The sequence below is a fragment of the Neophocaena asiaeorientalis genome, unplaced genomic scaffold (assembly GCF_003031525.2).
Source record: "Neophocaena asiaeorientalis asiaeorientalis breed wild unplaced genomic scaffold, Neophocaena_asiaeorientalis_V1.1 scaffold332, whole genome shotgun sequence".
NCBI lineage: Eukaryota > Metazoa > Chordata > Mammalia > Artiodactyla > Phocoenidae > Neophocaena > Neophocaena asiaeorientalis.
In genome coordinates, this window is record NW_020173111.1 from 5,480,043 (window position 1) to 5,492,229 (window position 12,187).

Consider the following 12,187-nt stretch of genomic DNA (forward strand, 5'->3'; position numbering starts at 1 on the left):
AGGTAAAAGGAGAGCAATCTCTAAGTCGAAGAGAAGAAATGTCAGAGCCACTAAGAAAACCTTTCTGGAACAGGGTAAGCGTGCCGACCATATGGGGTCAAATCCACACTCGTAGAGACTTGTTTTTTCTGTGTAAATATTTAATGGAAGGAGTCAGAATGTGATACATACAAAAGTGAGGATAGTACTCTATTTGTGATTAATATAAGATTTATTATTTTTCAGATTATACCAACAGTAATTGATTGAAAGTCAATTAACGATTTAATACTAAAGAAGAAGATCCTCATCAATAAATAGATATGCAAAGGAATAGTCATACTATGTCTACAAAATGTCAGTATCAGGCTGCAAAGTCCAAGTGGTGATTGGATGTAATGTGAAATTTTAATTGGTGTAAGAAGAAGACGATTAGGAAAGTAGAATCAATCATTCCATGTCGGCCGTGGAATCCTGTAGCCATGAAGAAAGTTGATCCATATACACCACCTAAATTGTAAAAGACGTTTCGTACTATTCTGAGGCTTGTAGAAGTGTGAAGTAAACATGCAACGCAATTGTCATAGAAAGGGCTTGGAGCATTATGTGTTTGGTTTCCTTCTATGAGGTTGTGGCAGGCTCAGGTGATGGGTACCCCGGAGGCTAATAGGACTGAGGTGTTGAGAAGTGGTCCTTCTAGTGGGTTTAGAGGGCAGAGGCCTGGGATGGTCAGCATCCGCCTAGTTCAGGGGTGGGGTGAGGCTCGAGTGATGGAAGGCTCAGAAAAAGCTGGTAAGAAAGAGGGCTTTTGAAATCATGAAAAGAATAAGTTCATATTGAAGTCCTTCTTGAACAATTGGTACAGGATGGCCTTGGAAGGTGCTTTCTTGGACGATGTCTTGTCATCACTGTTATATTGAGTATTAGTAAGCCTAGTGCTAATAATAGCACTGAATTAAACTGAAATCCTATGACAAGGCCGGATGTTATTAGGAGGGCTGGAAGAGCTCCTGTAAGGGGTCAGGGACTAGGATTTACTCTGACATGCAAGGGTTTCGTGGGTCTTTGTGTGTTGTCATATACGTAGAGACTTACTAGTAGGGTGAATATTTAAGTGTGAATTAGGGGGACAGCGAATTCGAAGATTGTGAGTAGGATAAGAATAATGACTGTCAGGACTTCCCTGGTGGTCCAGTGGTTAAGAATCCTCCTTTCACTTCAGGGGACACAGGTTTGATCCCTGGTCGGGGAACTAAGATCTGACATGCCGAGGGGCGACTAAACCTGCGAACTCTAGAGCCTGCATGCCGCAACTAAGACCCGATGCAGCCAAATAAATATTAAAAAAAAAAAAAAAGAAGAATGACTGTCATAAGGGCTGTGGTGGTACTAATATGTAGTAGTGCTAGAGTTGCCCCTCCGATTCGATGAATTAATCAGTGACCTGCTCTAATACTAGCTGTTAATCGAATGGCTAAGGCTATTGGTTGACTAAATAGGCTCATAGTTTCAAAGATGACTAGCACAGGGATAAGAGGCACTGGGGTTCTTGTGGTAGAAAATAGGCCAAGGATGCTTTTGTTTTGTGGGAAAAACCAGTCATTACAGTTCCTGCTCATAGAGGGATTGCTAGACCTGAATGCATTGAGAGTTGTGTGGTGGGTATAAATGAAGGTGGTAGGGGTCTTAGTAAATTTGTCGACCCAGTAAATAGAATGAGTGATTGAAGTATTCGTATTCAGGTCTGTCCTCTGTGATTATGAATGGCCATTATTTGTTTTGATGTGCATTGGACTCGTCACTGTTGAGTAAAAATGATGCGGTTGTGGATTCGTGGGTTAGGAGTGGGGAATACAATGCTTGGGACTAGAGCAATGAAGATAGCAATAGGAAGTCCTGTTATTGTTGGGGTAATGAAAGAGGCTAATACATTTTCATTCATTTTGTTTCTCAAAGGGTGGATTGTTTTTGCGTTTGAGTTTTAATTCTGGGTTTAAGTGATAAACATAGTTTGAAATTTTTCATTGGACTGTAATAAGTAGGGCTAGAATGATTGATTAAATAGTAATGAATCTTGTTTGTCTCTGGTTGTGGCATATCATTAAGGGGAGATTTAAACTCCCTTTTTAAAAAATTTTTTTGGCTGCATTGGGTCTTTGTTGCTGTGCGTGGGCTTTTCTCTGGTTGTGGCAAGTGGGGCCTACTCTTCGCTGTGGTGCGTGGGCTTCTCATTGCGGTGGCTTCTCTTGTTGCAGAGCGTGGGTTCTAGGCACGTGGGCTTCAGTAGTTCTGGCACGCAGGCTCAGTAGTTGTGGCTCGCAGGCTCTAGAGCGCAGGCTCAGTAGTTGTGGCGCATGGGCTTAGTGGGAACATACAGTATTTCTCTGTATCAGACTTATTTCACTTAGCACAATGCCCTCATGGTCCATGCTGTCACAAAAGGCAGGATCTCCTTCTTTTTATGGTTGAATTATATAAATAAATATTCCACATTTTCTTTATCCATTTGTCTTTTAATGGATACTTAGGTTGTTTCCATATCTTTCTATCTATTGTGAATAATGCAATGAACATGAGTGAACATGAGTTGCAGATATCTCTTCAAGACAGTGGTTTCATTTCCTTTGGAGTTATACTCAGAAATGGAATTGTTGGATAATATTATATATTAGTTCTACTTTTAATTTTTTGAGGAAACTCCATAGTATTTTCCATAATGGTTGTACCAGTTCACATTCCCATCAACAGTGCACAAGAATTCCCTTTTCTCCACATCTTTACCAACTCTTGTTATCACTTGTCTTTTTGATAGCCATTCTAACCGGTGTGACCCATAGTGGTTCTTTAATGAATAATTTGACTGCGTCCATAATAGGTTGTAATCGGCCATATGGTCCAATGATGTTTGGTCCTTTTCTAAGTTGTATATAACCTAGTACTTTTTGTTCAATTAATGTAAGGAATGCTACGGCTAGAAGAATTGCAATGAGTATTAAGATATTAATTATAAACATTGTGTTAGGGAGAGGAGTGGAAACTCTGATTATAAAGGTTTAAGTTTTATGAAGTTACCGGGCTCTGTCACCCTAACAAACCCTTTTCTTGAGTAATTAGGAATTAATTAAGATTATATAATTTTTTTTTTTTTTGGGCTGCACCACACGGCATGTGGGATCTTAGTTCCCAAACCAGGGATCAAACCCACGCCCCCTGCATTGGAAGCACAGTGTTAACCACTGGACCACCAGGGAAGTCCCTATATCATTTATTATTTTAAGGCATTTTTATAAAGTAGGCTTTATTTCTCTTGTCCTTTCAAACAGGGGAAAATATAGAGTAGATAGAAACCGACCTGGATGACTCCTGTCTGAACTGGGATCAAGTAGGACTTTAATCGTTGAACAAACAAATCTTTAATAGCGGTTACACAACTGCGGTGTCCTGATCCAGCATCGAGGTTGTAAACCCTGTTGTCGATATGAACTCTAGAATAGGGTTGTGCTGTTAGCCCTAGGGTTACTTGTTCTATTGATCAATTTTTTTGGATCAATAAATGATAAATTATTTTGACTAGCAAGTCTAGATTTTAATCACTCGGAGGTTGTTTTGTTCTCTGAGGTCACCCGGACCAAAATTGTTAACCCACATGAAATTTTTGTTGTCCCTTAATCGTTTATATTTTGCGTTAATTAATTAAAGCTCCATAGGGTCGTCTCATCTTATTTTGTCACTGCCACCTCTTCATGGGAAGGTCAATTTCACTGATCAAAAGTAAGTGACAATAAAACCCTCGTGTGGCCATTCATACAAGTCCTCATTTAGACAACAAATGGTGATGTTACCTTTGCATGGTCAGGATACCTCGGTCGTTTAACAGATGTCACTGGGCAAGCAGTGCCTCTAATACTTCTTATGCTAGAGGTGATGTTTTTGGTAAATAGGTGGGGTTTGTGTTTGTAGAGTTCCTTTTACTTTTTTAAAATCTTCCTTAGGTGCATAACTGTATAAAGGTTAACAGTGTATTTGATAAATAGTTTATCGTTGGTTTTGTTTATTTACTGTTAATTATCAGTATAGCATTGGTCACTGATGTAAGCTTATGCAAGGAGAAATATTTCTTGTTACTCATTAACATTACTGCTTCTATTAATAAGTCCAGTATTAAACTAGGAGTTAATTTGTTGTTGGTATTAAGATAATTATTTTGTTGGTAATTCCATGGCAGTCCAGTGGTTAGGACTCTGCGCTTCCACTGCAAGGGGCCACGGGTTCAATCCCTGGTCGGGGAACTAAGATCCTGCAAGCCACATGGTGTGGCCAAAAAACAAAACAAAAAAAAAGAGAGAAGATAATTATATTGTTGAGTTTGAATGCCTTCTTAATTGGTGGCTGCTTTTAAGCCAACTATGGTATTGTTTATATTTACTCTCTAGATAAGGTTGTATCCTGTTTCTAAAAAGCTGTACCTTTTTAGATGAACATTTAGAAATACATTAAAATTTACAGTTTTTTTGGTAATTTTTAAAGTTGAACTAAGTTTCTGGACAACCAGCTATCACCAGGTTCATTAGGCTTATCACCTCTACTTATAAATCTTCTCACTATTTTGCCACATAGGTGAGTTTATTCTGGTAAACTGTTCATAAGTAGCTTGTCTGGCTTTGGGATATTTAACTTAAATTCTCTTTGTTAAATATTTACTAGTTAAATCACTATGCAAAAGGTAAAAGGGATAAACTTTGCTTTTTATTACTTTTAATATTTCTTTCATCATTACCTTATGGTACTTTATAATGTCAAAAAATTTGGGGGGACTTCCCTGGTACTGCGGTGGTTAAGAATCTGCATGGCAATGCAGGGGACATGGGTTTGAGCCCTGGTCCGGGAAGATTCCACATGCCGCAGAGCAACTAAGGCCGTGCACCACAACTACTGAGCCTGTGCTCTAGAGCCCACGAGCCACAACTGCTGAGCCTGCGTGCCACAACTACTGAAACCTGAGTGCCTAGAGCCCGTGCTCTGCAATGAGAAGCCACCGCAATGAGAAGCCTGCACACCACAACGAAGAGTAGCCCCTGCTCACCGCAACTAGAGAAAGCCTGCGCACAGCAACAAAGACCCAATGCAGCCAAAAATAATAAATAAAATTTTAAAAATACTACTGACTAAAAAAAGCAAACTATACCACGCTGTACATTGTTTATGGATACATCTATATATATGTCAGACAAGAAAAACAGGAAAGATATCCACCAAATTCAAGACAGTGTTTACCTTTGGAAAAGGAAAGAGAATAAGATTAGAGGTGGTGGTACTTTAAAAGTATAACTTCATTTTCTCTTTAAACAAGGGCCCTTAAAGCAAATAGGGCAAAATGTTATGATCCACTAAAGCTGGGTGGTATCTACAACAAGCATTATCCTCTGTACTTCCAGTGCTTGACATACTTCAAAAATTTTTAAAGTAGCTAAATGCAAAGATATCAGGGAACGAACAATACTTCCCACTTTTGTTAAACCAATTTTCTATGGTAGACATTATTTGTAGAATTATAATTTAGTGTAAGAAATAAAACAAGTTTTTCTATTTTAAATTGTTTTGGGGTAGTCAGGCCTACAGAAATTTTTTGCTTTTAATTTTAATTGAAGTACGGTTGACTTACAATGTTGTAGGAATTTCTTAAACTGGAAATTTTATTTCTCCTAGCTAGGTCACAATCCTTTACATGCTTATGACAGACACTGTTGATCCCTAACCCATGACGCTTTCTCTTGCTAACAGAACCAATTTTGTTCAGGTATCAGAAGGCTATAGGCTTCAAAGGATATTCACAACCTAAGGGGAGGAATCTTGATTACTTTAAGCCAATCACAGCAATTCTAGTCTCCATGTTAAAAATTGATTTGGAAACAGGCATTTAATATCTCCTAGTAAGATAAGTAGGTGAAGTCCACCAAGGGGCTTCTGTGAAAAAGGAACACCTTGAAAGGACATGGAAGAATCAACCACCTCTTCTGGCCTTTGGACATTGTTGTACAAGCAGATGATGCCTAGAGATGTTGCCACCACCTTGCGAAACCATAAAGGGTCAATCCAGAAGACAGAAACTCTCACAGCAGAAGGCGGATGGGCAAGGACTTCCCTGGTGGCCCAGGGGAAAGACTCCGTGCTGCCAATGCAGGGGGCCTGGGTTTGATCCCCAGTCGGGGAACTAGATCCCACATGCATGCCACAACTACGACCCAGCATGGCCAAAATAAATAATAAATTAAAAAAAAAAAAAAAAGGGGAAAAAAAAAAAAAAAAAAAAAAAAAAAAGGTGGATGGGCAGAAAAACATGGAAAGAGCCTGGGTCCCTGGTGAGCCACTGAATTTACCAGTTGTGGAACTGCCCTACCCAGACTTCTTGTGAAATAAATTTTCCTTACTGTTTAAGACCCACTTAATTAGGTTTCTGCTCCTTGCAGTTGACTGCACATTGATAAAATCACGCTCTTTATCAAAACAAAACACAAAACTCTGAAGAATGTACAAATTCCAGTGAGTTCTTGACGACTATAAAGACGTTGTTATTCTGTACGTCTGGAGGCAGGAATTTTGCAAACTACAGAAATAGTTGTAGTTTTACCAGAACCACCACCTCAGTTTTGCTTCACACTTTCCCAATCATTGAACAGCTTGAGAGAGAATGTACCTATTTTGTTTTTAGGCTTGTTGGCCACACTGAGAAATGTGATCGAGTCCAAATTTGCTTCTTTGGGAGTATTTAAAGGCATATTTAGTCCATAACATTCCTTTGTAACTCTTTTTTTTTTTTTTGCAGTACGTGGGCCTCTCACTGCTGTGGCCTCTCCCGTTGCGGAGTACAGGCTCCGGACGCACAGGCTCAGCGGCCATGGCTCACGGGCCCAGCCACTCCGCGGCATGTGGGATCTTCCCAGACCGGGGCACGAACCCGTGTCCCCTGCATTGGCAGGCAGACTCTCAACCCCTGCGCCACCAGGTAAGCCCATTTCTTTGTAACTCTTCACACAGGGCTCCCTAAAAACGTTGTTTCAATGTGTATTCCAACTTTCCAAGAGGGACAGCCCATGGGTAGGAGTTGGACGTGTTTCTTTTCTACCCACGCCCCACGCCCAAGCAGATCCAAAGTCCAGTATTCTTACCAAGGTTGTAGAGCCAACTCCTAGAACTCCGGAGAAAGCTTTCATTTAAACACCATGTTTTTATAATAATTAAACTACAAAGGTGTGAACAATAAAGTGGGTTTATTTAAAAAGAAGACTACAAAATTTGACACAGAGAGATATAAAAGACTCAGGATTTAAAATTATTAAATACAAAAATGATTGGCTATAAACAATGTAAAAATACATTTCCCAGTCCCCAAACAGAAGTATAGCAATTATAAAATTTTTGTACTGTATGTGCATTTCCCTTATCATTTTTAAGAACCATTCTAAACAGTCTATTTGTGTAAATATAAATTTACCATAAACGTTAATAAAAAATTATTTTACATTTGAGTTTACTGAGTGTGCCTTTTTCTGTAAGTAACAGTATCTTTGGTCTCAAGTTCACCTTGAAATTTTTATTTACCACAAAGATCTTTTTACTCCTAACTCCTTCTACAATAGAAGATGTAGGCTAATCAATCATGGGTCCTGTAAAAAACAATGTGAAGGAAGGTTCTAGAGTGACCCAAAATACCAGTGAAGATATTACCTTTCAGTGGCCAGCTAAGAGGTCCATTCTGCGCCAATGAAACAAATGGAAGTGAAACCTCAGAACAACCAGAGCTTAAGCTCCACGCCAACATGCTGTGGATGTGAGGCCAGCAGAGGACATTCCATCAAACTCAACTGAGCCCAGTGCATGACTGGGGACCCTGAGGTAGCCCAGATGGTCTGCTCTGAATCCCAGCTGGGTGCAGATGATACTTAAAAGGACAACGGTATAGCTGGATGTGAAATTTGAGAACCTGCCTGTCATAAGCTGCTTATCATCTTTGAAGCCAAGACCCAGGCTATTTCTCCTCTCTCAGACAGCACACCTAGTAAAAACAGCAGCATCCAAGACTGGTTTCATTATCTCCCAAGCAGGTAGTGGTGACACCACCATTAGCACTAGCATCCAAGCTCTGATACAAATGGATAAGGTTCTAAGTCAGTAAGAGCAGAAGCTGTGGCCGGCCATCTGCGTCTGAAAACCATCTACAACACACAATTGGCAGATGAGAAATTTAAAAAGGATGAGGTCATTAAACTGTCTCACTGGAAACACGTCCACTCTTTCAGACAGAAAACCTACTAGCCCAGGAGACTTTCACCAAAGTACTGAAGGATCTGATGCATGGGCTCATTGCCTGAGCCCTACAGTCTTGAGTCAAAAAAATCTACCAGGAGGACAAGAAAGGTCTAGTCTGTGAACCACTTGGTCAGAAAGGTCCCATTTTTTTTTTTTAAAAAAAAGGACCCACTTTAAGAAAGGTCTTGCTCAAAGTGCCCTGGCTGGCTGGCTCTAAGACAGACTGCCAGCAACTGACAGTTCTTCCAAATTATCAGAACTGGGTATGAAGTGTTTTCTGAGAATGGTTTGACTACTCCCTTACACCATCAACAGTATTAAACTGGGCAGAAATCTCTGGATATTCACTTTCTTAAGAAGGTCTCCTGGGCTTCCCTGGTGGCACAGTGGTTGAGAGTCCGCCTGCCGGTGCAGGGGACACGGGTTCGTGCCCCGGTCTGGGAGGATCCCACGTGCCATGGAGTGGCTAGGCCCGTGAGCCATGGCTGCTGAGCCTGCACGTCCGGAGCCTGTGCTCTGCAGCGGGAGAGGCCACAACAGTGAGAGGCCCGCGTACCGCAAAAAAAAAAAGAAAAAGAAGGTCTCCTTTGAAGAGAAACCAGAGCAATGCCTATGTGGGAACAAGAATCCTAAAGATCCTGCTCTATACGCTATGCAATTAAAAGGGCCCAAGATTCTGGAGAATCTGCCATCAAGGAAGCCAGAGCCAGAGGCCCAGCTATGCCTGATGAAGTAGTACATGGACCATTCTTATAAGGAGACAGAAGAGGGAGGCTCTCAAATCAAAAATCAAAGATTGGGGTTTTAAAAGAAGATTGGCTCCAAAGAAAACACTGAACAGAACCTGCAGAGCTGTATTAACTTCAGTAGAAATAATCATATGGCAAAAGGGAGCAAACCATTTTCTGTCTTCTAGTATGAACTCATCTCTTCAGGCATCTGGAAGTGCTTGAGGCCTACTTTTATAACTACTTTCACTGCATTGTGCAAAAGTGTATCTTATCTTTCTTTGGTCCTTAGTCATGATAGCAGTTTCTTCCATTTTTCTACCTTTCTATATAAAGATCTTTTTTTTACATGATATTGACAAGCAAAGTACAGTATAAACATGGGGTTACTGATGCTGTTGCTTTTGTAATATGTAAAATATCAACATCTCCCATACATTTTCTATTAGGCTATAAAAGGTCTCAAAGAGTCAATTATTATTATCCTAAAATGTTACAGTATAATTTTAAGTCTGAGTGAGATACAGTAAAGCCTGGGTTTTACATTTTATGGAAAAAAACCTAGACCAACATTTAAAATATTGATCTCTTAAATATACATTAAATTTTATCTAGTCATCAAAAAGCAAAGTTATAGTTAAGCAAATTAATTTAAAAATGAAACCATTTCTAAATGGATAAACTTAATCATGCTGTTTGAAAGCATAATTTGAAAGCTAAGCCTAGTAACAATGATAGAATAATTTATCATCAGTTGAGCTATGTGATTTAAACAAACAATTGCCCTCACCTCCAAACAAAACAAAACTTCATCTCACAGAAGTTTCAACTGTTACCAAAATATATATATATATATTTTAAAACAAAAAGCCCTCTGGCCCAATTTGTGGTGACTGACACACAGTCCAATCAATACTGATCAAACTGCCTTTCTGCCTTGCGCTCCAAAAGAAGTGGTTTAATAATGACAGACTCTACAAGAGCTTCTGCCAGGGCTCAGGCACCACGCAGTGGCGACGTAACACCTGTTCCCTAGAGTCCCTAAGCATTAAGTGGTTCACTAACAGTAGCCTCAGGTTTTCTTGGCCGGGGCTCCTTACGTTTTTCACAGACCATAAGCAAAAAGTCAGACAGGAACACAAAACTTGCTAGAAATCCAAACACCTGAGGAGGGAAAAGGGGCAAAGATTATATGAGGAATGCTGCAATATACTCTCACATTTCCTACTTGGCTCTGATCGTGTTTTATACAAGCAAGACCATTCGTCAATTTATCTTATACACATCATTCTTAACATCAGTGGTTAAAAATCTTTTAAGATCAAAAAATGGAAAGAAGTTACAAAAACAGAATTCCAGAATAATGGCCATTAGTCAAGGTCACAATATATTAATGTCCTGTCTTGTGTGTGTGTGTATGTGTGAGGTGCCAATCTATGAAGCTAAGGTTAATAGATGAAAAACAAAATCCTATAATGATACAAAACACTGGATTGTTAGCAATGGTTTAGACTGACAGATGAGAAGAGCAGGCAGCCAGCCTAGGTAAAAATGGAAAAGGTTATTTGTATCAAAACAGAAATTCTATTTTGAAGATACTTTTAGGTTAAATGGTTCAATTACCTAAAAAATATTTTCCAGCTCACTGTCACACTGTAATGACACAGCAACATGACGCCACTACCTACTACCTCTTCCTTAAATCACTTCCTCATTATACTCTTCTAACATCTACTCAAACATTCTGAGAATTCTGTCAAGAGACAGAAGCCCATGGTGCAAATTTAGCTTCTTCACTAGAAAAACACTTAAGGAAGGGGGGCCAAAGTGCTCTGTAAAAAGAGAAAATCGATGTAGGTTACGGCTAAAGTCCCAATTCTAAGGCTCCATCTATATGAAGTTTAACATTTTGTTGTTGTTTGCTGCAGTCTCTTGCCCTTCACACCCCATCCCTCCATTCTGCCTCATTTCACTGTAAAGCAAACGGAGCTCCCTATTCATTAATTCACCTGGATGTCCCCAACACATCCAACCAAAATGTAACTATCAATTCCACCCCTTGAAACCCAAGTCCCTTCTCCACTCTGGAGTCTGTATTTTGGCTTGATGGCATCTGTCCCCTTATTTGGCTGGCAAATTTGACACTTTAAAGGCAGATCAGATGTCATCTTGTCTACGAAGACATCTCTGACCACCTTATTAGAAAGCTCTGGTCCATACAGGACCCTCTATGCATATAACCCAAATGATCTTCTAGCTCTTCTGCTCACATCACAATTTTTAAAAAAATGGACTCCCTAACCCATTTCAGTCTATATAATTTTCATAATTTAAATAGTTGCAAAAGGTAATTTCCAGCATTTTATAAATACTGAGCTTTTAAACCACCAGTCACTCTTAAATATATCTAATGAAATCTGAATACTGTAACATTCTGACATACCACCTAATTAAAACAATAAATAAGCTTTTTTTTAATAGCTGGTAATTTTAGGACATGCTTTCTTTCCCCCCACGAACTCAACATTTCCTCAACTTTATTTTACTTCCCCCACAAGATTTTACAACAATACATTTTTATACTAAGAAAGTATTTTACTGATTCACCCTATCATACTCTTCTGCAACAAAAATATGATTACAAACAAATTAAGCAAAAGGCTTTTCTTCTCTTCAACTGGTTCATGTATCCATGACTAAATATTACTTATTGCTAGAATGCATCAAGGTTCGGCATTAATTTTATTGTTTTGTTTTTATACGTGTAAGTACTAAGAAACCGTGTTCACATAAATAGGTAGATATGTTATAGCCATCTAATTCTCTGAACTCCTTTTGAGTTGTTCTATCATAAAAAGCAGTTTTAATGATCTATTAGCTGACAGTTCAATTAATTACAACTTCAATTTTCTTATGAACAAAGCATTAATTGGAAATCAGCTGACTAGTAAGAGGACTTGTTAACCAGTTGTTAGTTGTTCATGTTCACAGCACTGGCACCAATTAAGTCCATGATCCTTGATTTGCAATTCTGAAGTCCAAAAAGCAACAAAAACTCCAAGTTTCATGATTTACTTGGCTGAAAATTGACACAAGGTAAAACTCTTTACAGTCTTTACCTATCTCTTTAACTGTGAATATTCAGATGCTTCAGAAAAATTAATATGTTGGAT

At 39.1% G+C, this 12,187-nt stretch overlaps 1 protein-coding gene and 1 pseudogene across 1 annotated transcript in view; both read right to left on the reverse strand.

Moving 5' to 3' along the window:
• Positions 1 to 266: 266 nt before the first annotated feature.
• On the reverse strand, positions 267 to 2,142 carry LOC112398777 (ATP synthase subunit a-like; annotated as a pseudogene).
• Positions 2,143 to 7,228: 5,086 nt separating this feature from the next.
• The window catches only part of CMTM6 (CKLF like MARVEL transmembrane domain containing 6), a 49,300-nt gene continuing 44,341 nt past the window's right edge, over positions 7,229 to 12,187 (reverse strand). Inside the window, exon 4 of the mRNA XM_024743467.1 lies at positions 7,229 to 10,178. Coding sequence (XP_024599235.1) covers positions 10,056 to 10,178 — 123 coding nt within the window. The 3' untranslated portion in view covers positions 7,229 to 10,055. The remainder of the gene's footprint in view (positions 10,179 to 12,187) is intronic.